At 38.6% G+C, this 18,388-nt stretch overlaps 1 protein-coding gene across 1 annotated transcript in view; it reads right to left on the bottom strand.

Annotated features, from left to right (window-relative positions):
• Positions 1-18,388, bottom strand: part of rhpn2 (rhophilin, Rho GTPase binding protein 2) — a 105,001-nt gene that overhangs the window by 27,129 nt on the left and 59,484 nt on the right. The window contains exons 5-9 of the mRNA XM_028810056.2: positions 14,918-14,995; positions 2,940-3,064; positions 665-831; positions 346-533; positions 77-233 (exon numbers count right to left, since the gene is read on the bottom strand). Coding sequence (XP_028665889.2) covers positions 77-233; positions 346-533; positions 665-831; positions 2,940-3,064; positions 14,918-14,995 — 715 coding nt within the window. The remainder of the gene's footprint in view (positions 1-76; positions 234-345; positions 534-664; positions 832-2,939; positions 3,065-14,917; positions 14,996-18,388) is intronic.

The raw sequence follows: 18,388 nt of genomic DNA on the forward strand, positions 1-18,388 counted from the left end.
TCTAAGCCAAATGGCATTCGTCTATTCAAGAAGTAATGATTATTAAAGGTCTATGTTAGATGTCTAGGCTACTTACATTGATGATCGAGCAGTGCCACAGCGACAAAATAATTTGCAAGAGCCATGAAGTTGTATAATTTTACTTGAGCCATACTTGACCAAAGGAAAGGAATATTGTCTTTAACTGGCATCTGAGTCATTGCTTGGTACACCACACTATACACATCACTGACCTACAACATAAATATGCTTCATTAGATTTTGGATTTTTTTATGTTCATCAATCAAAAACTCTAATATGTATTATTTAATTAAACAGCAGACCACAAAAATAAAACACCATACCTTTGCTGCTTCTTGTGCCATTTTTAAAAGGGAAAAATATTCATTTTTTATGCCAGGAAGTACAATTTTGTCATAAATGCATTCCTGAGCTTGAGCTAACATCATCTTGGTCAGTACATTCAGCATGGCTGGGCTCATATCATAGCTGGGAGTGTGTGTGAAAGCCTCTTTGAGATAGTTTAGTGTACCTGTTATTGAACATGAACAAAATTCCAGGTCAAACTAATCATAATAACTAATACTATATTTAAATAGTGCTGCCCAATAGTGAACACCATATACATTTGATTTTGTTGTAATGCTTTAGAAATGCACAAACCTGCAGCTCTTTCAAAGGCACTGATTGCATTTTCTAGGCCTGACTTGGTTTGTCGATCACACCGTGTGCCAATTTGTGTGTACAGAGCACCAATATTGAAAAGGATACTGGCTTTCTCCAGAGAAATATTCTGCTGGCAAACGGGTACACCAGTGAAAGAGTCATACCTGGGTAACAATTAAAAAGATTTATTAACATGTATTGATGAATTTAAAGCTACAAAATCCAGAGGTCAGTCAAACCATTAGAAGCCTGCAAAGAGACTACAAGTAATAAAAGCCAAAACAATCAATGAGCTCACAATCACAAAGTAGTTAACATGGCAGAAATGTACTACCACCCTTTCTCCCTTTAATACTCTTAACAGTTTTGCTCTGGTTGCTGGCCTTTCTCTCTTTCTCATGGGTGGAGTATGATTTTGCTTTATTTTTGTTAAGTTTGATTTGATTGTATGGAATACTATATGCTTTTAATAAATTTGATAAAAAAAATGCATTGCCAATGTATCAGCTCTGTCCAATTAATCTCAAGGTCACATTCAAAAATTCTGAAAGAATTCAATTAGAGCCAGATTACAGCAATCAATATTATTAATCAGCAAATGTCTATGAACTAATTTGTTAAGAAAGAACACGGAAGGCTTGGTTAAATAAAGATCATTTGCTTTATTTTTTGTTAAAATCAAGCTCTATCCTGGTAGCACAGGACAGAAGGTAGGAACCAAACTGAATGGTTCACTTATGCACAAAGCACTAACCTTGATGACAGCACTTGCTGATCTTCCCAATGGAGTGTGTCACATTACATGCACAGGAATTGCTTGGCATTTCAAATTAAGTGTCTGCAAGAAAATTTTCCAAACTATCATCTCTCTAAAGGAGCCAATTCCATGGGCAAATGGTTAACAGATACGCCTCGGCTCCCATTTTATTCAATTCCACTAAACTAGACATCAGACAGATGAAACTCTCTTGTGTTTGTGAAACCCCTGTATTCTTCATCACTGAACAATATGGGTTGTAGTTCTAGGGGCGTACCCCTTGGTTGTCAGCTCCTTGCATACATTTTTTTTTAAATAAAAGTATTCTTTTGCCTACTAAGACAGGTCTAATAGTCTTGGAAGAGTTAGGTACAGTGCACAGTGTAAAAGGATTGTTTATTTAGGATGCACACATATATCAAACACATGTTGGCAGACATTATCAGGTTTCAGGGACAATATTTAAAATGCAATAACAATGATTTGAAACTTGCAGTGAAACGTTCAGTGACTCCTGTATACTATGATAACTGATGGTTCCACCACCACTCTGCAGTCAGGCTGAAGAAGTGCAGCATTGGACTTTATAGCACATGTTTTTTTCACATTTTAAATCAATAGTTCCTCAGCACGTAAGGAATATGTCAGATGCACTACAAAAATGGTATTACATTTTGACTCTTTCTGTTCACCCTTCATCTTTCCAAAGTGATATAAAGCACTAGGATGCTGTAGGCAATGACATTTATTGCCAGGGATGCAAACAATTGTAAGGAGCTAATTGATAATTGAATTTCAGATTTTTTCCATAGACTGAGGGCTATCCCTCAGTAACAAAATACTGAATATTAAGAGAGCTATATCTTGTTAAATATGTGCATGTTTAGTTTAGTTTATCATTTCAGTTGGGCATGTTATTAATTTGCAAGAACTATGATTAGCTGATAAGCTTAAATCAAAGATAAGGCTCTTGTTTGCAGTTGTTTATCTGGGACTTGATTGACCATGCAAACCTCAAAAAATCTAAACTGAACATTTACTCTTAATTATAAAAAACTCATGCTCTCCTCAGTGAGTCACTTCATAAAATACTATATTACAAGAAATATTCAATGACCAATTCATTATCTGAGCACTGTCCAAAATATTTATCAGGTTTATTAAGACTTTCACACAACAGTTTAAATTCACAAAAGATGAAACACTTAACAACCATGAATTATACTGCCAGTTCAATTGAATATACAAATGATAATTTGGCTTTAATGCTTGCAAACAGCCTCAATGCATATTTGTATGCATATATTTATTTTTATTAATACTGCCTGGATTAGATTAGTTAAGGAATGGCTTTTAGCTTGTTATATGGATTTGAAAAAAGAAAAAACAAAAAAAAACAAACAAACAAAAAAAAGAGGTCAAAGCTTGGATCTGAAAATTGACTTGGGTTACTGAGTAATTCATCAGGATCTAATGTCCTATATGATGATAAAACAACAAGAAACATGATATTACCATGTAAAAAAAATTCCCATCTGTCTGCTTGGTGGAAAGAATCTGTTTTCCACAAATCCAAGCTGGCTGAAGTAGCTAGCAAGCAAATCAATACCAGCTTCATTTCTTCCTGGAGTTCGGCAAGCCTATAAGAAGAATAACAATAAGACCCCTGATCATAAAAACAATAAAGATCACATTATAAAGTACAAAAAACAGATTTGTCATTTTTATTAACATTTAATAGTTCTGTATAACACTCTCAATATGATGATAATGTGCCAAACTGCTTGAAAAAACACAATTTTATGATAACAACAGTATAACTAACACTATTTCAAAAAGAATAATTTTTTTTTGTGGACATACTAATGTACGTATAATGTAACAGTATTTGCAGTGACTTCAAAGTTTGTGAAGCATGAATGGCGTTAAGGGAAAGATTTTATGTGGAAATAACAGGTATTGCGCTGAGTAGAAATAGACTAAGATTTTTTGGGCATGTGGAGTGAAAGACAGAGGATGATTGGGTGAAAAGGTGCACCAAAATTGAGGTGAAGGGCATGAGGCCTGAACAGAGGTTTAATAGGATGAAGCTGGAGGTGGTGTCAGATGATGCGAAAAGAATGGGCTTACTCCATGGGATGCCAAGTACTACAGAGAGTGGATGAAAAATTTGGGGCACAATCAATTAACTTGGGTAAACCTGGAAAATGGCTGTTAAAATGCTGTTGATGAGGATGACAATGATGAAGACATACATACTTGCCTTTTTTGTTGATAAAGATAGGTAGTTGAAATACTTCAGAGCTGTTGAGCTTTCATGCCAGCTAATTAGGTAAATTAATATGATAATTTAATTTTAGATCTACTGTATAGGTATGCGTCAAGTATTAATTTAATACCATTTAAATAAGAAATAGATCAAGACTCAGTATAACAGAAACAAAGTAAATCTTGGAATATAACATGCACAAGTGAATATCTAAGCATATCCACTTGTGAAATTTAAACTGGGCAGGTGGTGTGTCATTTATCTTTCTTTTCAATAGATAGCAATTGCACGTATGGCAAAAATACAAAAATTATACAAATAAGGATAAAAATCCAAAGAGCTCTTGATCCAATCAACAACATACAGTAGAACCTCGGTTCACGAACATCTTGGAACATGTGCAAATCGGTTTACGACCAAAAAGTTCACCAAACTTTTGCATCTGTTCACGACCACACACTCGGTATACGAACAAGCCAGTTTCCCTTTCGGTTTCTACGTGTTCAGTCTCTCCCTGTGCATTTACTGTGCAGCAAGCAAGACAGAGAGAGCAAGAGAGCACGACACACACATGAGAGAGAGACACACACACACAGGCGGGAGAGAGAGAGACACACACACACAGGCGCGAGAGAGACACACACACACACAGGCAGTGTGAGAGAGAGGCACACACACACAGGCAGTGCGAGAGACAGAGACACACACACACACACAGGCAGCGTTATAGAGAGAGCTGTACGCATAAGGTGGGAAGGCAGTTAAAGAATGCACTGGGCTTGTTTTTGTTTTCACTTCTGTTTACAGTGATTGGTTCGTAGCGTGCATTGTCGCAATGTTATTTTTCTTGGTGGTTTATTAAATTCCAGATTTTTTCAAATGTTCATTTTTTTCCCTGTGCTTAAAACTCATTAAAAAAAAGTGTTTTTAGCTAGTGTTTGCTAGCGCTATAGCCCGAACTATTGCAGTGTTAGTTTTCTCTGTTGTTCAAGGTTTTCTCAGTGTTATTCAATGTTTTTACATTTAGTTTACGATTACGCTGTGCATTCTATGGTTTCATTAACTATATTTGTGCTTTAAAAAATATATATATTTACATACAGTTTGTATGGTCTGGAACGGATTAATTGTATTTACATACAATCCTATGGGGGAAATTACTTCGGTTCATGATCAAATCGGGTTACGACCAGAGTTTTGAAACGATTTATGGTCGTGAACAGAGGTTCCACTGTAATTAAGACTGAAAGATGACAGATTGATTAATACCTTATTATATACATTTCTTTCTGTCTGATATGCTGGGTTGGTTTATGTTGTTAAGTATATAAAAATAATGACTGGATGATTAGTCAGTCTATGGAAAATGACCAGGAAAGGACGTTTGGACCAAGGATGCGGCACCTGTGAAGCTGCAGCACTGACCACAGTGCCCTACAGTTTAATGTCTAATATCATCAACATATAAATGAAATTTTATGTTTCTCTTATTGGTAGATAGTGTTGTAAACTGTGCACTGAGATTTTTAAGGTGAGGAACAAACACACCCCAAAGTAAGGCTGTTCTCCTCACTGATCATGGCGGTGCAAAGTGGCAATGTGCTGAATGTTGATTAAAACATACAACTTGGAATTTCAGTACACATGACAATAATAACCCTATAAACCAGTTAAATGAGTAATAGTATAGGAGCAAAAGGGCTTGGAATATAGCATTCATAAGCATGGCTTACAAGAGGCTGTTCTGTAGAAGAAACATCTTGCATTTAGTGTGTTGTATTTTCACATGAGTTATGCCAGGAAGGAAATGGAAGCCCATTTTGAGCAGGTAATGGCATATACCAACTTGATTATACATTACAGTACACTTAATTGAGCAGAATTAAATTAGAGTACAATATACACTCTCTCTCTATAACAACCTACAATCTTCTGGGGAGGTTTTCCACCAGACTTTGGAGTGTGTCTGTGGGAAACTGTGTCCATTCAGCTAAAAAAACATTTGTGAGGTTGACGTTGGACAAGAATACAGGCTGGCTATCTATGCATCCATCCATTCTCTTCCGCTTATCCGAGTTCGAGTTGCGGGGGCAGCAGCTTGAGCAGAGATGCCCAGACTTCCCTCTCCCCGGCCACTACTTCTAGCTCTTCCGGGAGAATCCCGAGGCGTTCCCAGGCCTCGGAGAGACATAGTCCCCACCCTATCTTTAAGGGAAATCCCAGACACCCTACGGAGGAAACTCATTTCAGCCGCTTGTATTCGCGATCTCGTTCTTTCGGTCACTACCCATAGCTCATGACCATAGGTGAGGGTAAGAACATAGATCAACTGGTAAATTGAGAGCTTTGCCTTATGGCTCAGCTCCTTTTTCACCACGACAGACAGATGCAGAGCCTGCATTACTGCGGACGCCGCACCGATCCGCCAGTCGATCTCACGCTCCATTCTTCCCTCACTCGTGAACAAGATCCCGAGATACTTGAACTCCTCCACTTGGGGCAGGATCTCGCTACCAACCCTGAGAGGGCACTCCACCCTTTTCCTGCTGAGGACCATGGTCTCGGATTTGGAGGTGCTGATTCCCATCCCAGCCGCTTCACACTCAGCTGCAAACCGATCCAGAGAGAGCTGAAGATCACGGCCTGATGAAGCAAATAGGACAAAATCATCTGCAAAAAGCAGTGACCCAATCCTGAGTCCACCAAACCGGACCCCCTCAATGCCCTGGCTGCGCCTAGAAATTCTGTCCATAAAAGTTATGAACAGAATTGGTGACAAAGGGTAGCCCTGGCGGAGTCCAACTCTCACTGGAAATGGGTTCAACTTCCTGCCGGCAATGCGGACCAAGCTCTGGCACTGATCGTACAGGGACCGAACAGCCCTTATCAGGGGGTCTGGTACCCCATACTCTCGGAGTACCCCCCCACAGGATTCCCCGAGGGACACGGTCGAATGCATTTTCCAAGTCCACAAAACACATGTAGACTGGTTGGGCAAACTCCCATGCACCCTCCAGGACCCTGCTAAGGGTGTAGAGCTGGTCCACTGTTCCGTGACTAGGACGAAAACCACACTGTTCCTCCTGAATCCGAGGCTCGACTATCCGATGGACCCTCCTCACCAGAACCCCCGAATAGACTTTTCCAGGGAGGCTGAGGAGTGTCATCCCTCTGTAGTTGGAACACACCCTCCGGTCCCCCTTCTTAAAGAGGGGGACCACCACCCCGGTCTGCCAATCCAGAGGCACTGTCCCTGATGTCCATGCGATGTTGCAGAAACGTGTCAACCAAGACAGCCCTACAACATCCAGACCCTTGAGGAACTCCGGGCATATCTCATCCACCCCCGGGGCCCTGCCACCAAGGAGTTTTTTGACCACCTCGGTGACATCAGTCCCAGAGATGGGGGAGCCCACCTCCGAGTCCCCAGGCTCTGCTTCCTCATTGGAAGGCATGTTAGTGGGATTGAGGAGGTCTTCGAAGTACTCCCCTCACGTCCTGAGTCGAAGTCAGCAGTGCACCATCCCCACCATATACAGTGTTGACACTGAACTGCTTCCCCCTCCTGAGACGCCGGACGGTGGACCAGAATCTCCTCGAAGCTGTCTGAAAGTCGTTCTCCATGGCCTCCCCAAACTCCTCCCACGCCCGTTTCTGCCTCAGCAACCACCAAAGCCGCATTAAGCTTGGCCTGCCGGTACCTATCAGCTGTCTCCAGAGTCCCACAAGACAAAAGGGAGTAGGACTCCTTCTTCAGCTTGACGGCATCCCTCACCGCCGGTGTCCACCAACGGGTTCGGGGATTGCCGCCACGACAGGCACCGACCACCTTACGGCCACAGTTTCGGTCAGCCGCCTCAACAATAGAGGCACGGAATACAGGCTTGCTATCAGTATTTAAATTCATCCCATAGTTGTTCAATAGGGTTGAGGTCAGGGCTCTGTGCAAGCCACTATAGTTCTTTCACTGCAGACTTCTCACACCATGGCTTTATGGACCTGGGTTTTTGCACAAGGGCACTGTCACAGCATGGCTATGTGCTTGATTTTATGCACCTGTTAACAATGGGTGTGGCTGAAACACCTGAACTTAATATGAAGGGGTGCCCACATTTGTATGAACATAAAGTGTACATAATGCATTACAATGGCATGTTCATTTTTTAAGCCATTAATTTTTTTCAAGCATATACCAAGCATGAGCTAAGAAAATGATTCATTATCATAGTTTATAATAGCCAAAGTGGACTCTCATCTTTAATACGGGTTATTTAAAAAGTAGGCACAAAGCATGTGAACATATTAATTTCTATACTCAAGAATGCTCATTACAAAATTTCCCAAGATAAATAAAACTATTGTAAAAGGCAGAGAGTTTAGCTATTGGCTGACAAACTCAGTGATGTTCTATAAGCCTAATTAAGACATGTCCTATCAGTTTCAGCATTTACATGTAACCCATTATTTTACTGTAGTGTACTCCTATTGGATGATGACCATCTGTTCAGGTTGCATTTTAATAACTGCAACAACTATTGAAATTTTATGAACTCCTTTTTCATTATCTTTCCCTTCCGAGTGTCTGGCTATGGCACTTGATATGTTGTAGACTTTTTAATCAGCTTATCCTTACTAATCTTAGAATGGGACCTCAGAATTGATGTGACATTGCTAATATTTGAATAATGTCACAGTGTCTCAGTCCAGGTATACCCTAAGCATTGCACACCAACCATAAACCTGGAACCTTCGGGTTACAAAGATGCTGTCCAATCCTAGAGTTATAAAGATTCTACTGTACTCTGCAGGTGGAACAGCTTGTATGCAACAATTGTGAACTTCTACGTGTGCACAGTTAGGCTGGCTCTGTCCCATCCAACTACTCCTAAGTGGACCTGGACTAATACACTTTTCTTTACCCACTGCATATACTGTCCACTCTACATTTTTCATAACACAAATAAAATCCCTTTATAGCGAAACTGTAGTAACAAAATTTTCAGAAGAACTAATACTTTCTTTGGCCTGGACAAACATTCATAAAAGATAATATTCAACAGATTTCGTTTTAACAGTATAACAAACACTTTTTTGACCAAAAATGGCAACCCGAAGATAACAATGCAATGCAAAAAATACTTAATGCCAACCAATTACTTGATTTACTGTTTACCAGACACAGTATGTCCACAATAATATATGTATTTTCCCTATATGCATTATAATGAAATTTCTGTTATAACAAAATATTTTTTATGGTACCATGAATTTCATTTCACCTGTATTCCACCATATTTTACATAACACTTAGACTCTAATAGTTGTATCTATTCATTTCCTATTCAACTAAAAATTATAAAATATTATCATACAAGATTAAGTTATCCAAGGTACAGCTGTCAACACACCTGTAAGTAACTATCTAGGAGGAGAGATTTTTACTAGTATTTGTATAACATTTACCATTAGCTAAGAAATCTAACTAAATCTCCATGATACTGCTGAAAAATGAATGTTAAATACTGCATGAGTTGAAGACCATCCTGCTTACCTCTGATGTGTTTTTATTACCAAGCAAAATATTATGCAATATTTCATGTATAGAGTAGTATTGTATATACAGTATTTTATTACAGTTTTGAGCAGCTGTTTAAAGCTGATCCTCCGGCTAGGACGTTGGATATCTCTGGGTCCATGGTGGTTAAGGCTAATCCTCCAATTAGCTGTGAACCACCCAATCTCACTGAGACTGCACAGGGCAGGGAAAGCTGCAGGGATCTGTGGTATCTGGGGAGAACTTCTCCAGGCTGGTGGTAAGGCTGTCCTACTGGCATTGCAAGCAATCTTTGCTTCAATTTGGGAGACTGCCGTTATCCCACCTGACTGGAAAATGGGACTTGTTGTCACTATCTGGAAAGGGAAGGGTGATAGCCTGGAATGTGGCATCTACAGGGGGATAACACTGCTCTCAGTGGTGGGTAAGGTCCTTGCTAGGGTTGTCCTCAATAGGATCCGTGATCACTTGTTCACCTACCAGCGACCTGGAGCAATCTGGTTTTACGCCTAAGAAGTCTACCATCTAACACATCCTGGCATTAAGGGTTCTCATAGTGTGAAAAGGCAAATATCAGCAGAGTTTCTTTCAACTAAGCTAGTTCCCCTTTGTTTTGAGCTGCCCTGTGGGATATCCTGAGACTTCACGGGGTCCCCTCAAGGTTGCTGGATACCATGGCCAGCCTGCACACTGGTACTGTGTATGCTGTACAGACTGGAGGCAGAACCTCTACGTTTTTTCCAGTTGATTCTGGGGTTCATCAGGGATGTGTTCTTACTCCTACTCTGTTCAATGCTTGCATGGACAGGGTGTTGGGCAAGGTCGTGGGGTCCAGCGGCTGTGGGGCAACCGTTGGCGAAAAAAGATTCACTGATCTTGACTTTGCAGATGATGCTGTGATCTTCATGTCTCCAACCAGGATCCTGAGCTGTTTTGTGGCTTGGTGGGTGCGGCAACAAGCTGTGCCAGTGCTCCCCAACCTGACCTCACCTGAGTATTTTATTTTTAGCATCACTGTTATATATTTAGTCTGGACTGTTAACACATTATTGAGCTACCACAGCTGTGTTTTCTTATAATGCAGGCACTAAATTCTTGGAAAATGTGTGCTTTACAAGAAAAAGTCACCTGGGGCATCATAAATGAATGGTACGTACAGTATGCACAAAAATGTTACACATGCCTATTTCCATGTTCAAGTCAAGATGTATAAAAACTAAAGTTGACTTAGTGCCATGCACATTTTCACGGCAGCCTCAGACCATATGTATGCGTGTTTCTGCTTGGTTCTGTAAATGGGTGGCTTCTAGCGTCAAAGCAGTGCAACTGTTTCTGTATGGATATCCCTTTCTTTTTTTATATTTGCAAACATGATGCAGGCTTTATCAAATGCACCAAAATTAATTGCATATCATTTACAAATTTAAAACACTTGATTGTAATCAATCTGTAACAACATAATGGTGCACGGAATGGCCAAACAATTCCAACTACGATGGCTACTCTAGCGTTTAGCGGGTGAAGTACAACTCACCTTTTCACATCGACTTTGATATCTGACCACTTTTTTTATTTCAGACACTGTCCAAGTTTCTGAACTTGAAAACTTTTCAGTGCCTCCTCCATGCTGTGCCACTCCATCAATTTCCTTTTGTTGCTTATACCACTGCTTAAGCCACCAAATAGTATTTTTTCCTTGCCCCCAACTCCCTGAGCAGGACCTCCATTTCGCATTCACTGAAATTCTTCATTTTTACAGGTACTTTTGCCATTGTCTGTTAACAAGACACTGAACAGAAGGTGCAATTTATATTGATCTGCATATTCAAATTGGCAAAATTCTTGGAGGAGTCGGGGTGGGGCTGTAGGCTTGTGCAAGTGTGTTAAAATTCACTTTGACTGGGATTTATAAAGGGAAAGTGTGTAGAACTTCGCTTACGCACAGTTTTATGCATCTGATTTTTTATGTTTTAGTGTGAATTCTACATAAGGCGTTATATATGAGGCACCTAGAGTTGTAAGTATATTTCTGTAGTTCTTCTTCTCAGGGACCAATAGTGTATTAAAAACAGAAGTGTGTAGAAAAGAGAAAAGTATTTAGTGTAAAATCTTTTGTCTTCTTTCTTTAGTAAGGTAGAAGATATGAGTCACACAGTGTTGAGAAAAAAAAATTCCTTGGCCATCATATAAAAGTTATTTATGCTTTGTTTGCTGTATGTCTCATTCATGTTCCTCTTTGCTCTCTTGTTACCAGTTTTTAAGATGGTAATAAAATGGTATAATATTGTACACTTAACACTACTATCAAATGCTGTTGTTGGTTCCTCATAAATCAGTGGCTAGCAGTGCTCCCTCACAGATCTAGCATTCTATATTTAATTTTTGCCCACTCGTTTTACTACCTGTATGGGGCATGCAAGTTATCTCTGTGTTTGTTTATGTATTTTAGTTTCTCCAACGTTTCCAAACAGTTGCGATTTTGTTTAACTGGAGATTATAATTGGCACTGTATAATTATAAGTGCCAACATAACAATAGGCTTCAAGGCAAAAATTCCTGGGAAAATTGGAAAATAAGGTCAAAGCTGTATTATTTTCAGTTAAGACTACAAAATGACAACAAACGTTCAGAAGCAATGTCTCCATGACTGAACAGTTAACTTTGTGAGCTGGAATGTTAAAGGTCTGAATCACGAATTAAAGGGAAAGAAAGTATTCTCTCACATTAAAGGTCTAAATGCTAAAATAATATTTTTACAGGAGAACCAATTATTAAGCAAGCATCAGTTTCGGCTGCACAGAGACTGGACTGGCCAAATATTCCATTCCAGCTTTACAAAGAAAACTAGAGGTGTGGGAATTTTTATACATATAACAGTCTCATTTGCAATATAAGATGTAATATCTGATCCTGAAGGGAGATAAGTGATGGTCTTGGATAATTTATTTAACTGTAAAGTGATTTTGATAAATATCTATGCACCCAATGTGGATGATGGGGTCGTCATCCAACATGTATTTGCATCCATTCCCAATGTGAACACTCATAAAATTATAATGGCTGGGGACTTTGTGTTTTAAATTGAGACCTAGATAGGTCACCAGCCACAGGGGCAATGAAAAGATAATAACACTGCAAAGACAACAACACAGTTTATAACTGATCACAACTTATCAGACCCCTGGAGATTTCTAAACCCAAACTCAAGAGCATTTCCTTCTACTCACCGGTGCATCACTGCTATTCAAGTATTGATTATTTCTTTGTAGATAACAATTTTTTGCCTACAATTAAATCTTACAAGTACGAAGATATTGTTATCTTCGACCACACCCCTTTGATCTTGGAGCTAAAATCATTATTCCCCACATACTCATCTCACAGATGGCATCTTAACCCACTTTTATTAGCAGACGAGAACTGTACAGAATGTATATCCAAGCAAATCAATATTTTTTAGAGACAAACACATCCTCAGAGGTTTCTGCAGGAATACTCTGGGGAAACCCTGAAGGCTTTATTAAGAAGGCAGATTATCTCATATCTTTTCCACAGAAATAAATTGGAAACCAAGAAAGTAACAGAACTAATCAGTGAAATTATTAGAATATATCAAGAATATACCAGGTGTCTAAGTGAGGCACTTCATAAGAAAAGTCAAGCTCTGCATTCAGAACTCAACCTCTTAACAACTAAATAACCTGAACAACTTTTTAAATCAAGACATCATTACTATGAACATGGAGAGAAAGCTAATAAGATTGAGCTCAACAAATCCACAAGCAGGGAGTTTGTAATGCAATCCCAGAAATCACAGACAGAGACAAAATCATTGACCATAAAAATATAATGCACACATTTAGAGACTACTATAAGTCCTTATATTCTACTCAGTTTAAAAAAGACAAGACACAATCTAATACATTTCTGGATGCATTACAGCTACCACAAACAGATACAGTGCAGACGAATTGGATAAACTTCTGGCACTATCAGAATTACTAGATGCTATAAACTCACTTTAGAGTGGGAAAGCAGCAGGCCCTGATGGCTACCCTGCCGAATTTTATAAAAATTCTGAGCTAAGCTAGGTCCCTTTTATTAGCAACATATACAGAAGCTAGAGACAATAAAATTCTACCTCAAACTTTTCGCCAAGCATTAATTACCGTCTTTCCTAAACAAAATAAGGACTTATTACAATGTGCATCATACAGACCAATTTCACTTCTGAATAATGATGTTAAGATACTCTCCAAAGTCCTAGCTAGAAGGATTGAGAAAGTGCTTCCTTCAGTAATATCACAAGACCAAACTGGATTTATTAAAGGCAGACACTTAGTTTCCAATCTTCGACACCTGTTTAAAACATCCCGGAGATGATATTGTAGGATGCATAAAAAGCATTTGATATGATTGAAAGGAACTACCTTTTCACTACATTGGAGAAATTTGGGTTTGGACCGAACATTTGTGCATGGATCAAACTACTGTATACTAGTCCAGAAGCTTCAGTTTGTATTAACAACATTAATTCAGATAATTTTAAACTAGAACATGGTACTAGAAAAGGATGACCCTTGTCACCACTGCTTTTTGCAATCGCCACTGAGCCACTGACAGTTCACTATCAAAAGGCTTATGAGATAAAGGGGATTGATTATCAGAGAAGGACTTGAACAGAAAATTTCTCTATATGCAGATGGTATGGTACTGTATATATCAGATCCACAAAATACTGTGCCTGAAGTCCTAACAGAATTTCAAGATTTCTGGTTTCAGAATTAATTTGAATAAAAGTGTGCTCTTTCCAGTGAATTCTCAAGTATACAATATTAGATTGGACACCTTCCCTTTCATCATCACAGAAACTGGAAAAAATCAAATTCTCATTTAAGAGGTTCTGTACAAAACTTTTTCAAAACCTGGCAGGATCTAATCAATAACATTTTACAGTAAGCATTTTAATTGAGAAAGCAGATTCTCTCCCCTCTTTTTTCTATTTATTTTTATTCATTTATTAATTTATCAATTTACTTATTTTTACTAGTTTAAAGTTTTATTCTGCTAGTCTAGCTCTCTTTCTCATGGATGGGGGTTGATTTGTTTCAAACCTAGTTTTGTAAAACTTGACTTGTTTGTATGGAATGTTATTTGATTTTAATAAAATCAATAAATTGCAAAAAAAAATAAAAAATAAATTGGCACTGTGTGATTGAGAAATTGACTGTGTGTGAGTGAGCTATATGCTGGATCTATGTTCCATTCATGGTGTTTATGCCCTCATTCCCAGTGTTGAATGGGTAGTGTCCATGTCCCTATATCACTAAACTGGACTACGTGGACTTGAGAAGTTTATGTTAAGTGAAATATTATCCTGTTATTTGTTGCAGTCAAACTGTACTTGATAATAAGATGACATTCTCAAACTGATTAATCCAGTTCACTTTTGTTGAGGGCTACAGCCTATCCTGGCAACACTGTGCACAAGGCAGGAAACAGTCCCAGACAGGTTGCCAATCCATTGCAGGGCATTAATTAGTTAATGCTTTATGTAATTATAATGTTTATTATGAAAGTTGATTATTAAGAAACACCTGTGGATAATTAAAGCATAAATATGAATATCCGCCGTTTTAATAGGTAATAATGTTTAGGTCAATATATTACCTGACGTAGATCGATGAGATCAGCAATTTCCTCTTCATAATTTGAACCATTTTCACTGTAGTGCTCCAAAATAAAGTCCTACAATAAAATTTAAATAATAGCCCAAACAAGGAAACATAAATAAAAGATACAAATTCTATATCACCAACATCTAGCAATTATTTAATTTAAATATTAATTAATCTTAATTGCGCAATATGAAATATGTAATGACAGACCTATCTTCCCTCTCTATCTGGGGCACAGCGCATTTGTAGATGTGGTGTGTGTGAGAAAAGGAAGCTGGACATAAGCTGACTTGGTGACTTTGGAATGGTTTCAGCAAGAGTGGTATTCTAAACAGCAATGCGTTGGCCTCAACCATTAAAAAATAAGTTATAAAGTATATCTAATCTAATACTGAGACACTATACATTATGCATTTAAGGCAATATGCAAACCTCATGGATATACACAAAAATATACCCTGTATATAAATATATTTATATAAACTGCTCAAAAAAAATAAAGGGACACTCTGAAAACACATCAGATCTCAATGGGAAAAAAAATCTTGCTGGACATCTATACTGATATGGACTGGGGAATGTGTTAGGAATGAAAGGATGCCACATTGTTTGATGGAAATTAAAAATATCAACCTAGAGAGGGCTGAATTCAAAGACATCATGAAAGTCAAAGTGAAAAAATTATGCGGCAGGCTTTTCCATTTTGCCGAAATTTAACTGCAGCAACTCCAAATCATACTCAGTAGTTTGTATGGCCCCCAACAATGTCAGGGCATGCTCCAAATGAGACATGGATGGTGTCCATGGATCTCCTACCAGATCTGGACCAGGGCATCACTGAGCTCCTGGACAGTCTGAGGTGCAACCTGGAGTTGTCGGATGGACCGAGATGTTCTATTGCATTTAAGTCAGGCGAGCGTGGGGGCCAGTCAATGGTGTCAATTCCATATATACATACACACATATATATATATATATATATATATATATATACACATATATATATATATATATATATATACAGTGATCCCTCGCTATATCGCGCTTCGCCTTTTGCGGCTTCACTCTATCGCGGATTTTATATGTAAGCATATTTAAATATATATCGCGGATTTTTTGCTGGTTCGCGGATTTCTGCGGACAATGGGTCTTTTAATTTCTGGTACATGCTTCCTCAGTTGGTTTGCCCAGTTGATTTCATACAAGGGACGCTATTGGCAGATGGCTGAGAAGCTACCCAACTTACTTTTCTTTCTGTCTCTCTTGCACTGACTATCTGTGATCCTGACATAGGGGGTGTGAGCAGGGGGGCTGCTCGCACACCTAGACGATACGGACGCTCGTCTAAAAATGCTGAAAGATTATCTTCACGTTGCTACCTTCTGTGTGCAGCTTTTAAGTATGCTGCATGGTGCTTCGCATACTTAAAAGCTCAAAGGGCACGTATTGATTTTTGACTTTGTTTCTCTCTCTCTCTCTGCTCCTGACGGAGGGGGTGTGAGCTGCCGCCTTCAACAACTTTGTACCAGCAGTGCTTCGCATACTTAAGAGCCAAACAGCCCTATTGATTTGTTTGCTTTACTCTCTGTTTCCTTTGAAGAGGAAGATATGTTTGCATTCTTTTAATTGTGAGACAGAACTGTCATCTCTGTCTTGTCATGGAGCACAGTTTAAACTTTTGAAAAAGAGACAAATGTTTGTTTGCAGTGTTTGAATAACGTTCCTGTCTAATCTACAACCTCCTGTGTTTCTGCACAAATCTGTGACCCAAGCATGACAATATAAAAATAACCATATAAACATATGGTTTCTACTTCGCGGGTGGCTCTGGAACGCAACCCCCGCGATGGAGGAGGGATTACTGTATATATATACATATACATATGTATATACACATATATATATATATATACACATATATATATATATATATATATATATATATATATATATATATATATATATACATATATATATATATATATATATACATATATATACATATATATATATATATATATACATATATATACATATATATATATACACAGTATATATATATATATATATATATATATATATATATATATATATATATATATATATATATATATATATATATATATATATATACAGTGGTGTGAAAAACTATTTGCCCCCTTCCTGATTTCTTATTCTTTTGCATGTTTGTCACACAAAATGTTTCTGATCATCAAACACATTTAACCATTAGTCAAATATAACACAAGTAAACACAAAATGCAGTTTGTAAATGGTGGTTTTTATTATTTAGGGAGAAAAAAAAATCCAAACCTACATGGCCCTGTGTGAAAAAGTAATTGCCCCCTGAACCTAATAACTGGTTGGGCCACCCTTAGCAGCAATAACTGCAATCAAGCGTTTGCGATAACTTGCAATGAGTCTTTTACAGCGCTCTGGAGGAATTTTGGCCCACTCATCTTTGCAAAATTGTTGTAATTCAGCTTTATTTGAGGGTTTTCTAGCATGAACCGCCTTTTTAAGGTCATGCCATAGCATCTCAATTGGATTCAGGTCAGGACTTTGACTAGGCCAAAGTCTTCATTTTGTTTTTCTTCAGCCATTCAGAGGTGGATTTGCTGGTGTGTTTTGGGTCATTGTCCTGTTGCAGCACCCAAGATCGCTTCAGCTTGAGTTGACGAACAGATGGCCGGACATTCTCCTTCAGGATTTTTTGGTAGACAGTAGAATTCATGGTTCCATCTATCACAGCAAGCCTTCCAGGTCCTGAAGCAGCAAAACAACCCCAGACCATCACACTACCACCACCATATTTTACTGTTGGTATGATGTTCTTTTTCTGAAATGCTGTGTTCCTTTTACGCCAGATGTAACGGGACATTTGCCTTCCAAAAAGTTCAACTTTTGTCTCATCAGTCCACAAGGTATTTTCCTAAAAGTCTTGTCAATCATTGAGATGTTTCTTAGCAAAATTGAGACGAGCCCTAATGTTCTTTTTGCTTAACAGTGGTTTGCGTCTTGGAAATCTGCCATGCAGGCCGTTTTTGCCCAGTCTCTTTCTTATGGTGGAGTCGTGAACATTGACCTTAATTGAGGCAAGTGAGGCTTGCAGTTCTTTAGACGTTGTCCTGGGGTCTTTTGTGACCTCTCGGATGAGTCGTCTCTGCGCTCTTGGGGTAATTTTGGTTGGCCGGCCACTCCTGGGAAGGTTCACCACTGTTCCATGTTTTTGCCATTTGTGGATAATGGCTCTCACTGTGGTTCGCTGGAGTCCCAAAGCTTTAGAAATGGCTTTATAACCTTTACCAGACTGATAGATCTCAATTACTTCTGTTCTCATTTGTTCCTGAATTTCTTTGGATCTTGGCATGATGTCTAGCTTTTGAGGTGCTTTTGGTCTACTTCTCTGTGTCAGGCAGCTCCTATTTAAGTGATTTCTTGATTGAAACAGGTGTGGCAGTAA

Source organism: Erpetoichthys calabaricus, chromosome 9 (assembly GCF_900747795.2).
Source record: "Erpetoichthys calabaricus chromosome 9, fErpCal1.3, whole genome shotgun sequence".
Taxonomy (NCBI): Eukaryota; Metazoa; Chordata; class Cladistia; order Polypteriformes; family Polypteridae; genus Erpetoichthys; species Erpetoichthys calabaricus.